This window comes from Chiloscyllium plagiosum, unplaced genomic scaffold, assembly GCF_037043375.1.
Source record: "Chiloscyllium plagiosum isolate Xiang-an unplaced genomic scaffold, Cpla_swu_hap1 HiC_scaffold_44, whole genome shotgun sequence".
Lineage (NCBI taxonomy): Eukaryota > Metazoa > Chordata > Chondrichthyes > Orectolobiformes > Hemiscylliidae > Chiloscyllium > Chiloscyllium plagiosum.
This window is the reverse complement of record NW_028270182.1, coordinates 4,257,313-4,270,660: the sequence shown is the minus strand read 5'-3', so window position 1 is coordinate 4,270,660 and position 13,348 is coordinate 4,257,313. Positions and strand designations below refer to the sequence as shown.

The window sequence follows — 13,348 nt, the reverse complement described above, 5'->3', positions numbered from 1 at the left end:
GAGGGGCTCAGGGTGGTTTATATACAGAATAACAGCTCCCCGGGAGGGAGTTACAGACTGGAACTTAACCGAGGGGTTCAGGGTGGTCTATATACAGAATAACAGCTCCCCGGGAGGGAGTTACAGACTGGAATCTAATCGAGGGGTTCAGGGTGGTTTATATACAGAATAACAGCTCCCCGGGAGGGAGTTACAGACTGGAACTTAACCGAGGGGTTCAGGGTGGTTTATATACAGAATAACAGCCCCCCCCGGGAGGGAGTTACAGACTGGAATCTAATCGAGGGGCGTGGGATGGTTTATATACAGAATAACAGCTCCCCGGGAGGGAGTTACAGACTGGAATCTAATCGAGGGGCGTGGGATGGTTTATATACAGAATAACAGCTCCCAAGGAGCGAGTTACAGACTGGAATCTAATCGAGGGGCTCAGGGTGGTTTATATACAGAATAACAGCTCCCTGGGAGGGAGTTACAGACTGGAACCTAATTGAGGGGTTTGTACGAGTGTGGGACAGGTGAAATAAAAACCACAAAGACATTACAGGGATGTAATATTTCAGTCCCAATGAATAAACCTGGCCTCAATGGTGACAGCCATAATGCCAGCTTTAACTGTTGGTAACCAGCCTGCCTCACTGAAATACCTCGAAGGAAAACAAGTGCTAACCTGTCAGTCCGCAGCATGGGGTTAGACTCAGCACAGCTCCAGGCTGGCATCGAGAGTTGGACATGTCTGTGGCTGATGACCTGTTTGCTCAGGGAGCCAGGCCCTGCCCAGACCATGCGGGGGGGGGGGGGGGCTGGGAGTGAACCCAGAAGGCAGGGGTACCCACAGGGAGAAGCTCTCACTGCTCTCCAGGGAGCACCATCAGCTGGAGCATCACTGGTGCCTTGCCCACAACCCCGCGTGCCCAGGCAGTGTGGGCAGCAGACCCCCTGACCCCAGAGCAGCTGCAGCGCACTTTGCAAAGTGCAGTCATGGCTCCGTTGCAAACCGCATGGCAAGATCCCAAGTCTGGAACGGGCACAGGCAACGGAGAGGCGTGATCGGGGCGGAGCAGGGGGTGGGCAGAACCGGGAGCGAAATATCACCGACAGAAAGGCTCATTCACAACCGGGTTTAATCACGAGCACTCCTGGGTGTGCAGGTCACCCACAAAACCATCATTCCTCCTGACCGACCAGCCGTCTCACTCCGGGCTGGGGAGTGTGGGGGGGGGGGGGGGGGGTGGTCCCGAATCGGAATGTGTTCAGTAACAAACGCGTCCCCACCACCACCTCCCCCTTCGCTGGCCGTGGGGACACGGTAATCCCGGGGTTAATCCATTTTCCGGGTTTTCTCCACGGACACCCTCCAGTAATACAGCACCTGGACAGCAATGACCCCGTTGAAGGAAGATGCCACCAGGTAGGTGAGAATCATCAGCAGGTCGCCTGTCTCCTAGGGAACACAAGCCACAAAGGTCATCTGGCAGCTTCATTCGACTTTGGTTCGGAGACGCTGCAAGAGTATTGCGTTCAGTTCTGATCAGTACAGTACAGGAAGGGCGTGCAGCCCTTGGAGAAGGTGCCGAAGAGGTTTACCCAGGATGAGAGGGCATGGGCTAGAAGGAGAGGCTCGAAACATTCTACGGAACTGCGGAGGCTGGGGGGAGACCTGATAGAAATCTATAAAATTATCAGGTGCACAGATACGGCTGACCGTCAGAATCTTTTATTTAAACAGAGTTGAAATGTCTCATGCTAGGGGCCATGTGTTTAAGGCGAGAGGGGGAAAGTTCAAAGGAGGATATGAGGGGCAAGTGTTTTTACACAATGTGGAGGTAGACACGACAGGGGCGTTTATGGGGCTTGGAGATCAGCACATGAATATGTAAGGGATGGAGGGATATGGACTGAGGGCAGAGAGAGGGGATTAGTTTCATGATCAGCACAACCTAGTGGGCTGAAGGGCCTGTTCTTGTGCTGTGCTGTTGGAGGGGGGGGGGGGGGGAGGGTGTCAGAGAGGGGGGGGGTATCGGAGGGGGGGGTATCGGAGGGGGGGGGGAAGGTATCGGAGGGGGGGGAGGGTATCGGAGGGTCGGGAGGGAGGGTATCGGAGGGGGGGGAGTATCGGGGGGGGGGGGGGGAGGGTGTCGGAGAGGGGGGAGGGTGTCGGAGCGGGTGTCGGATGGGGGGAGGGTATCAGAGAGGGTGGAGGGTGGAGGGTGTCGGAGCGGGGGGAAAGGGGAGGGGGAGGGTGTCGGAGAGGGGGGAGGGGGGTGGGGGGGAAAGGGGAGGGGGAGGGTGTCGGAGCGGGGGGAAAGGGGAGGGGGTGGGGGGGAGAGGAGGAGAGGGGAGGGTGTCGGAGAGGGGGAAGGGGGGAGGGTGTCGGAGTGAGGGGAGGGTGTCGGAGAGGGGGGGAGGGGGGACGGTGTTGGAGAGGGGGGACGGTGTTGGAGAGGGGGGAGGTGTTGGCCTTGCCTTTCCAACTTGCTGTGCCCCTTGACAGGGCAGGACCCTCACACAGGATGCTCCCCACACTGACATTCCTCTGAAGGTTGAAGGTCAAAGGTCACAGGCCCACTACCCCGGGAGGTTGTGGTGTGGTTGGGTGCAGGGTATGAGTGACCATCAGACTGACCTGCACTGAGGTGAAGATTCTCGCCAGGGAGCCGCTGAACAGGAGGAAGACGGTGATGGCAGAGAGCTGCCCTGTGTGGCCATTCCTGTAGTTGGTCACAATCTGGATCAGCTTCGGGGAGAGAGACACTGACATCAGAGGGAGCTCGACCCGGACCCCACCCCCTCGAGACCCTGCCCCCCGAGACCCCGCCCCCTCGAGACCCTGCCCCCCGAGACCCCGCCCTCTCGAGACCCTGCCCCCTGAGACCCCGCCTCCTCAATACCCTGACCCTTCGATACCCCGCCCTCTCTAGACCCTGCCCCCCGAGACCCCGCCCCCTCGATACCCCACACCCCCGCCCCCTCGATACCCCACACTCCGCCCCCTCGATACCCCACACTCTCCCCGGGGAGAGAGACACTGACATCAGAGGGAGCTCGACCCGGACCCCACCCCCTCGAGACCCTGCCCCCCGAGACCCCGCCCCCTCGAGACCCTGCCCCCTGAGACCCCGCCTCCTCAATACCCCGCCCCTACGATACCCCACACTCCCGCCCCCTCGATACCCCACACTCCCGCCCCCTACGATACCCCACACTCCCGCCCCCTCGATACCCCACACCCCCGCCCCCTCGATACCCCGAACTCCGCCCCCTCGATACCCCAAACTCCACCCCCTCGATACCCCAAACTCCACCCCCTCGATACCCCAAACTCCACCCCCTCGATACCCCAAACTCCACCCCCTCGATACCCCAAACTCCACCCCCTCGATACCCCAAACTCCACCCCCTCGATACCCCAAACTCCACCCCCTCGATACCCCAAACTCCACCCCCTCGATACCCCGAACTCCACCCCCTCGATACCCCGAACTCCACCCCCTCGATACCCCACTTCCAACCACCTCGATACCCCAAACTCCACCCCCTCGATACCCCGCTTCCAACCACCTCGATACCCCAAACTCCACCCCGATACCCCAAAATACACCCCCTCGATACCCAGCTGCCAACCTCCTCGATACCCCAAACTCCACCCCCTCAATACCCCGAACTCTAACCCCTCGATACCTCGCTTCCAACCCCCTCGATACCCCAAACCCCACCCCCTCAATACCCCGAAATCCACCTCCTCGATACCCCGCTTCCAACCCCCTCGATACCCCAAACTCCACCCCCTCGATACCCCAAACCCCAGCCCCACGATACCCCAAACCCCACCCCCACGATACCCTAAACCCCACCCCCACGATACCCCAAACTCCACCCCCACGATACCCCAAACTCCACCCCCACGATACCCCAAACTCCACCCCCACGATACCCCAAACTCCACCCCCACGATACCCCAAACTCCACCCCCTCGATACCCCGAACTCCAACCCCTCGATACCCCGAACTCCACCCCCTCGATACCAACCCCTCGATACCCCCAAACTCCACCCACTCGATACCCCGCTTCCAACCCCCTCGATACCCCGAACTCCAACCCCTCGATACCCCGAACTCCACCCCCTCGATACCAACCCCCTCGATACCCCAAACTCCACCCACTCGATACCCCGCTTCCAACCCCCTCGATACCCCGAACTCCACCCCCTCGATACCCCAAACCCCAACCTCGATACCCCAAACCCCACCCCCTCAATACCCCAAACCCCACCCACTCGATACCCCGAACTCCACGCCCTCGAAACCCCAAACCCCACCCCCTCGAAACCCAAACCCCACCCCCTCGATTCCCAAATTCCCACCCCCTCGATACCCAAATTCCCACCCCCTCGATACCCAAATTCCCACCCCCTCGATACCCAAATTCCACCCCCTCGATACCCAAATTCCCACCCCCTCGATACCCAAATTCCCACCCCCTCGATACCCCGAACTCCACCCCCTCGATACCCCGAACTCCACCCCCTCGATACCCCGAACGCCACCCCCTCGATACCCGAACGCCACCCCCTCGATACCCCGAACGCCACCGAACGCCACCCCCTCGATACCCCGAACTCCACCCCCTCGATACCCCGAACTCCACCCCCTCGATACCCGAACTCCACCCCCTCGATACCCCGAACTCCACCCCCTCGATACCCCCGAACTCCACCCCCTCGATACCCCGAACTCCACCCCCTCGATACCCCGAACTCCACCCCCTCGCTACCCCGAACTCCACCCCTCGCTACCCCGAACTCCACCCCCTCGCTACCCCGAACTCCACCCCTCGCTACCCGAACTCCACCCCCTCGCTACCCGAACTCCACCCCCTCGATACCCCGCTTCCAACCACCTCGATACCCCAAACTCCACCCCGATACCCCAAAATACACCCCCTCGATACCCAGCTGCCAACCTCCTCGATACCCAAACTCCACCCCCTCAATACCCCGAACTCTAACCCCTCGATACCTCGCTTCCAACCCCCTCGATACCCAAACCCACCCCCTCAATACCCCGAAATCCACCTCCTCGATACCCCGCTTCCAACCCCCTCGATACCCCAAACTCCACCCCCTCGATACCCCAAACCCCAGCCCCACGATACCCAAACCCACCCCCACGATACCTAAACCCCACCCCCACGATACCCAAACCCCACCCCCACGATACCCCAAACTCCACCCCCACGATACCCCAAACTCCACCCCCACGATACCCCAAACTCCACCCCCACGATACCCCAAACTCCACCCCCTCGATACCCCGAACTCCAACCCCTCGATACCCGAACTCCACCCCTCGATACCAACCCCCTCGATACCCCAAACTCCACCCACTCGATACCCCGCTTCAACCCCCTCGATACCCCGAACTCCAACCCCTCGATACCCCGAACTCCACCCCTCGATACCAACCCCCTCGATACCCCAAACTCCACCCACTCGATACCCGCTTCCAACCCCTCGATACCCCGAACTCCACCCCCTCGATACCCCAAACCCCAACCCTCGATACCCCAAACCCCACCCCTCAATACCCCAAACCCCACCCCACTCGATACCCCGAACTCCACGCCCTCGAAACCCCAAACCCCACCCCCTCGAAACCCCAAACCCCCACCCCCTCGAAACCCCAAACCCCACCCCCTCGATTCCCAAATTCCCACCCCCTCGATACCCAAATTCCCACCCCCTCGATACCCAAATTCCCACCCCCTCGATACCCAAATTCCCACCCCCTCGATACCCAAAATCCCACCCCTCGATACCCCGAACTCCACCCCTCGATACCCCGAACTCCACCCCCTCGATACCCCGAACTCCACCCCCTCGATACCCGAACGCCACCCCTCGATACCCCGAACTCCACCCCCTCGATACCCGAACTCCACCCCCTCGATACCCCGAACTCCACCCCCTCGATACCCCGAATCTCCCCCCTCGATACCCCGAACTCCACCCCCTCGATACCCCGAACTCCACCCCCTCGCTACCCGAACTCCACCCCCTCGATACCCCGAACTCCACCCCCTCGCTACCCGAACTCCCCCCCTCGCTACCCCGAACTCCACCCCCTCGCTACCCCGAACTCCACCCCCTCGCTACCCCGAACTCCACCCCCTCGCTACCCGAACTCCACCCCTCGCTACCCCGAACTCCACCCCCTCGCTACCCCGAACTCCACCCCTCGATACCCGAACTCCACCCCTCGCTACCCCGAACTCCACCCCCTCGCTACCCCGAACTCCACCCCCTCGCTACCCCGAACTCCCCCCTCGCTACCCCGAACTCCACCCCTCGCTCCCCCAACTCCACCCCCTCGCTACCCCGAACTCCACCCCCTCGCTACCCGAACTCCACCCCCTCGCTACCCCGAACTCCACCCCCTCGCTACCCCGAACTCCACCCCCTCGCTACCCCGAACTCCACCCCCTCGCTACCCCGACTCCACCCCCTCGCTACCCCGAACTCCACCCCCTCGCTACCCCGAACTCCACCCGCTCGCTACCCGAACTCCACCCGCTCGATACCCCGAACTCCACCCGCTCGATACCCCGAACTCCACCCGCTCGATACCCCGAACTCCACCCCCTCGATACCCCGAACTCCACCCCCTCGATACCCGAACTCCACACCCCCGATACCCCGAACTCCACCCCCAAGATACCCCGAACTCCACCCCTCGATACCCCGAACTCCACCCCCTCGATACCCCGAACTCCACCCCCTCGATACCCCGAACTCCACCCCCTCGATACCCCGCTTCCAACCCCCTCGATACCCCGAACTCCCACCCCCTCGATACCCCGAACTCCACCCCTCGATACCCCGCTTCCAACCACCTCGATACCCAAACTCCACCCAGATACCCCGAACTCCACCCCCTCGATACCCCGAACTCCACCCCCTCGATACCCCGAACTCCACCCCTCGATACCCCGAACTCCACCCCTCGATACCCGCTTCCAACCACCTCGATACCCCAAACTCCACCCCCTCGATACCCCGCTTCCAACCCCCTCGATACCCCAAACTCCACCCCCTCGATACCCCGAACTCTAACCCCTCGATACCTCGCTTCCCAACCCCTCGATACCCCGAATCCCACCCCCTCAATACCCTGAAATCCACCTCCTCGATACCCCGCTTCCAACCCCCTCGATACCCCAAACTCCACCCCCTCGATACCCCGAACTCTAACCCCTCGATACCTCGCTTCCAACCCCCTCGATACCCCAAATCCCACCCCCTCAATACCCCAGAAATCCACCTCCTCGATACCCCGCTTCCAACCCCCTCGATACCCAAATTCCCACCCCCTCGATACCCTGAACTCCACCCCCACGATACCCCGAACGCCACCCACTCGATACCCGAACTCCACCCCTCGGTACCCCGAACTCCACCCCCTGGTACCCCGAACTCCACCCCTCCGGTACCCCGAACTCCACCCCCTCGGTACCCAAATTCCCACCCCCTCGATACCCCGAACTCCACCCCTCGATACCCCGAACTCCACCCCCTCGATACCCGAACTCCACCCCTCGATACCCCGAACTCCACCCCCTCGATACCCCGAACTCCACCCCCCTCGATACCCCGAACTCCACCCCCTCGATACCCCGAACTCCACCCCTCGATACCCGAACTCCACCCCCTCGATACCCCGCTTCCAACCACCTCGATACCCCAAACTCACCCCCTCGATACCCCGCTTCCAACCCCCTCGATACCCCGAACTCCACCCCCTCGATACCCGAACTCCACCCCCTCGATACCCCGAACTCCACCCCTCGATACCCCGAACTCCACCCCCTCGATACCCCCGCTTCCAACCACCTCGATACCCCAAACTCCACCCCGATACCCCGAAATCCACCCCCTCGATACCCAGCCTCCAACCTCCTCGATACCCCAAACTCCATCCCCTCGATACCCCGAACTCTAACCCCTCGATACCTCGCTTCCAACCCCCTCGATACCCCAAACCCCACCCCCTCAATACCCCGAAATCCACCCCTCGATACCCCAAACCCCACCCCCACGATACCCCAAACCCCACCCCCACGATACCCCAAACCCCACCCCCACGAAACCCCAAACCCCACCCCCACGATACCCCAAACCCCACCCCCACGATACCCCAAACCCCACCCCCACGATACCCCAAACCCCAACCCCACGATACACCAATTCCAACCCCATCGATACCCCGAACTCCAACCCCTCGATACCCCGAACTCCACCCCCTCGATACCCCGAACTCCACCCCCTCGATACCAACCCCCTCGATACCCGCTTCAACCCCTCGATACCCGAACTCCACCCCCTCGATACCCCGAACTCCACCCCCTCGATACCCCGAACTCCACCCCCTCGATACCCCGCTTCCAACCACCTCGATACCCCAAACTCCACCCCGATACCCCGAAATCCACCCCTCGATACCCAGCTTCCAACCTCCTCGATACCCCAAACTCCACCCCCTCGATACCCCGAACTCTAACCCCTCGATACCTCGCTTCCAACCCCCTCAATACCCCAAACCCCACCCCCCTCAATACCCCGAAATCCACCTCCACGATACCCCAAACCCCCACCCCCTCGATACCCCAAACTCCACCCCCTCGATACCCCAAACCCCACCCCACGATACCCAAACCCACCCCCACGATACCCCAAACCCACCCCCACGATACCCCAAACCCCACCCCCACGATACCCCAAACCCCACCCCACGATACCCCAAACCCCACCCCCACGATACCCCAAACCCACCCCCACGATACCCAAACCCCACCCCCACGATACCCCAAACCCCACCCCCACGATACCCCAAACTCCACCCCCATGATACACCAATTCCCAACCCCTCGATACCCAGAACTCCAACCCCTCGATACCCGAACTCCAACCCCTCGATACCCCGAACTCCACCCCCTCGATACCAACCCCCTCGATACCCCGATTCAACCCCCTCGATACCCCAAACTCAACCCCCTCGATACCCAAACCCCACCCCTCGATACCCCAAACCCCACCCCCTCGATACCCCAAACCCCACCCCCTCGATACCCCAAACCCCACCCCCTCGATACCCCAAACCCCACCCTCTCGAAACCCCAAACCCCACCCCCTCGAACCCCAAACCCACCCCCTCGATACCCAAATTCCCACCCCCTCGATACCCAAATTCCCACCCCCTCGATACCCAAATTCCCACCCCCTCGATACCCAATTCCCACCCCCTCGATACCCCAAATTCCCACCCCTCGATACCCAATTCCACCCCCTCGATACCCAAATTCCACCCCCTCGATACCCTGAACTCCAACCCCTCGATACCCCCGAACTCCACCCCCTCGATACCCCGAACTCCACCCCCTCGATACCAACCCCCTCGATACCCAGATTCCAACCCCCTCGATACCCCGATTCCAACCCCCTCGATACCCCAAACCCCACCCCCTCGAAACCCCAAACCCCACCCCCTCGATTCCCAAATTCCCACCCCCTCGATACCCAAATTCCCACCCCCTCGATACCCAAATTCCCACCCCCTCGATGCCCCGAACTCCACCCCCTCGATGCCCCGAACTCCACCCCCTCGATGCCCCGAACCCCGGCCCCTCGATACACCGACTCCCGCCCCCTCGATACCCCGAACTCTACCCCCTCGATACACCGACACCCGCCCCCTCGATACACCGACACCCGCCCCCTCGATACACCGACACCCGCCCCCTCGATACACCGACACCCGCCCCCCTCGATACACCGACACCCGCCCCCTCGATACACCGACACCCGCCCCCTCGATACACCGACACCCGCCCCCTCGATACACCGACACCCGCCCCCTCGATACACGACACCCGCCCCCTCGATACACCGACACCCGCCCCCTCGATACACCGACACCCGCCCCCTCGATACACCGACACCGCCCCCTCGATACACCGACACCCGCCCCCTCGATACACCGACATCCAACCCTCGATACACCGACACCCAACCCTCGATACACCGACACCCAACCCCTCGATACACCGACTCCCAACCCCTCGATACACCGACTCCCAACCCCTCGATACACCAGACTCCCAACCCCTCGATACACCGACTCCCAACCCCTCGATACACCGACTCCCAACCCCTCGATACACCGACTCCCAACCCCTCGATACACCGACACCCAACCCTCGATACACCGACTCCCAACCCCTCGATACACCGACTCCCAACCCCTCGATACACCGACTCCCAACCCCTCGATACACCGACTCCCAACCCCGCAATACACCGACTCCCAATCCCGCAATACACCGATTCCCACCCCTCAATACACCGATTCCCAACCCCTCGATACACCGACTCCCAACCCCGCAATACACCGACTCCCAACCCTCGATACACCGACTCCCAACCCCTCAATACACCGATTCCCAACCCCTCAATACACCGACTCCCAACCCCTCAATACACCGACTCCCAACCCCTCGATACACCGATTCCCAACCCCTCGATACACCGACTCCCAACCCCTCGATACACCGACTCCCAACCCCGCAATACACCGATTCCAACCCTCAATACACCGACTCCCAACCCCTCAACACCCCCGATTCCCACCCCCTCGATACACCGACTCCCAACCCCTCGATACCCGAACTCCAACCCCTCGATATCCGATTCCCACCCCCTCGATACCCAAACTCTACCCCCTCGATACCCCGATTCCCACCCCCTCGATACCCAAACTCTACCCCCTCGATACCCCGAAGCCTACCCCCTCGATACACCGAACTCTACCCCTCGACACCCAAATTCCCACCCCCTCGATACCCAAATTCCCACCCCCTCGATACCCAAATTCCCACCCCCTCGATACCCAAATTCCACCCCCTCGATACCCCGAACTCCACCCCCTCGATACCCCGAACGCCACCCACTCGATACCCAAATTCCCAACCCCTCGCTACCCGAACTCCACCCCCTCGATACCCCGAACTCCACCCCCTCGATACCCCGAACTCCACCCCCTCGATACCCCGAACTCCACCCCCTCGATACCCCGAACTCCACCCCCTCGATACCCCGCTTCCAACCACCTCGATACCCCAAACTCCACCCCCTCGATACCCCGCTTCCAACCCCCTCGATACCCCGAACTCTACCCCTCGATACCCCGAACTCCACCCCCTCGATACCCCGAACTCCACCCCCTCGATACCCGCTTCCAACCACCTCGATACCCCAAACTCCACCCCGATACCCCGAAATCCACCCCCTCGATACCCAGCTTCCAACCTCCTCGATACCCCCAAACTCTAACCCCTCGATACCCCAAACTCCACCCCGATACCCCGAAATCCACCCCCTCGATACCCAGCTTCCAACCTCCTCGATACCCCAAACTCTAACCCCTCGATACCTCGCTTCCAACCCCCTCGATACCCCAAACCCCACCCCCTCAATACCCCGAAATCCACCTCCTCGATACCCCGCTTCCAACCCCCTCGATACCCCAAACCCCACCCCCCTCGAAACCGCAAACCCCACCCCCTCGATTCCCAAATTCCCACCCCCTCGATACCCAAATTCCCACCCCCTCGATACCCCGAACGCCACCCACTCGATACCCCGAACTCCACCCCCTCGATACCCCGAACTCCACCCCCTCGATACCCCGAACTCCACCCCCTCGATACCCCGAACTCCACCCCCTCGATACCCCGAACTCCACCCCCTCGATACCCCGCTTCCAACCACCTCGATACCCCAAACTCCACCCCCTCGATACCCCGAACTCCACCCCCCTCGATACCCCGCTTCCAACCATCTCGATACCCCAAACTCCACCCCGATACCCCGAAATCCACCCCCTCGATACCCAGCTTCCAACCTCCTCGATACCCCAAACTCCACCCCCTCGATACCCCGAACTCTAACCCCTCGATACCTCGCTTCCAACCCCCTCGATACCCCAAACCCCACCCCCTCAATACCCCGAAATCCACCTCCACGATACCCCAAACCCCACCCCCTTGATACCCCAAACTCCACCCCCTCGATACCCCAAACCCCACCCCCTCGATACCCCAAACCCCACCCCCACGATACCCCAAACCCCACCCCCACGATACCCCAAACCCCACCCCCACGATACCCCAAACCCCACCCCCACGATACCCCAAACCCCACCCCCACGATACCCCAAACCCCACCCCCACGATACCCCAAACCCCACCCCCACGATACCCCAAACCCCACCCCCACGATACCCCAAACTCCACCCCCACGATACCCCAAACTCCACCCCCACGATACCCCAAACTCCACCCCCACGATACACCAATTCCCAACCCCTCGATACCCCGAACTCCAACCCCTCGATACCCCGAACTCCACCCCCTCGATACCCCGAACTCCACCCCCTCGATACCAACCCCCTCGATACCACGATTCCAACCCCCTCGATACCCCCGATTCCAACCCCCTCGATACCCAAACTCCACCCACTCGATACCCCGCTTCCAACCCCCTCGATACCCCGAATTCCACCCCCTCGATACCCCAAACACCAACCCTCGATACCCCAAACCCCACCCCCTCGATACCCCAAACCCCACACCCTCGAAACACCAAACCCCACCCCCTCGAAACCCCAAACCCCACCCCCTCGATTCCCAAATTCCCACCCCCTCGATACCCAAATTCCCACCCCCTCGATACCCAAATTCCCACCCCCTCGATACCCCGAACTCCAACCCCTCGATACCCCGAACTCCACCCCCTCGATACCCCGAACTCCACCCCCTCGATACAACCCCCTCGATACCCAGATTCCAACCCCCTCGATACCCCGATTCCAACCCCCTCGATACCCCAAACTCCACCCACTCGATACCCCGCTTCCAACCCCCTCGATACCCCGAACTCCACCCCCTCGATACCCCAAACCCCAACCCTCGATACCCCAAACCCCACCCCTCGATACCCCAAACCCCACCCCCTCGATACCCCAAACCCCACCCCCTCGAAACCCCAAACCCCACCCCCTCGAAACCCCAAACCCCACCCCCTCGATTCCCAAATTCCCACCCCCTCGATACCCTGAACTCCACCCCCTCGATACCCCGAACGCCACCCACTCGATACCCCGAACTCCACCCCCTTGATGCCCCGAACTCCACCCCCTCGATACCCCGAACTCTACCCCCTCGATACACCGACACCCGCCCCCTCGATACACCGACACCCGCCCCCTCGATACACCGACACCCGCCCCCTCGATA

At 61.6% G+C, this 13,348-nt stretch overlaps 1 protein-coding gene across 1 annotated transcript in view; it reads right to left on the bottom strand.

Annotated features, from left to right (window-relative positions):
- Window positions 1-1,106: 1,106 nt before the first annotated feature.
- Window positions 1,107-13,348, bottom strand: part of mpdu1b (mannose-P-dolichol utilization defect 1b) — a 31,717-nt gene continuing 19,475 nt past the window's right edge. The window contains exons 6-7 of the mRNA XM_087982798.1: window positions 2,627-2,737; window positions 1,107-1,444 (exon numbers count right to left, since the gene is read on the bottom strand). Of these exons, the coding sequence (XP_087838924.1) occupies window positions 1,322-1,444; window positions 2,627-2,737 (234 nt within the window). The 3' untranslated portion in view covers window positions 1,107-1,321. The remainder of the gene's footprint in view (window positions 1,445-2,626; window positions 2,738-13,348) is intronic.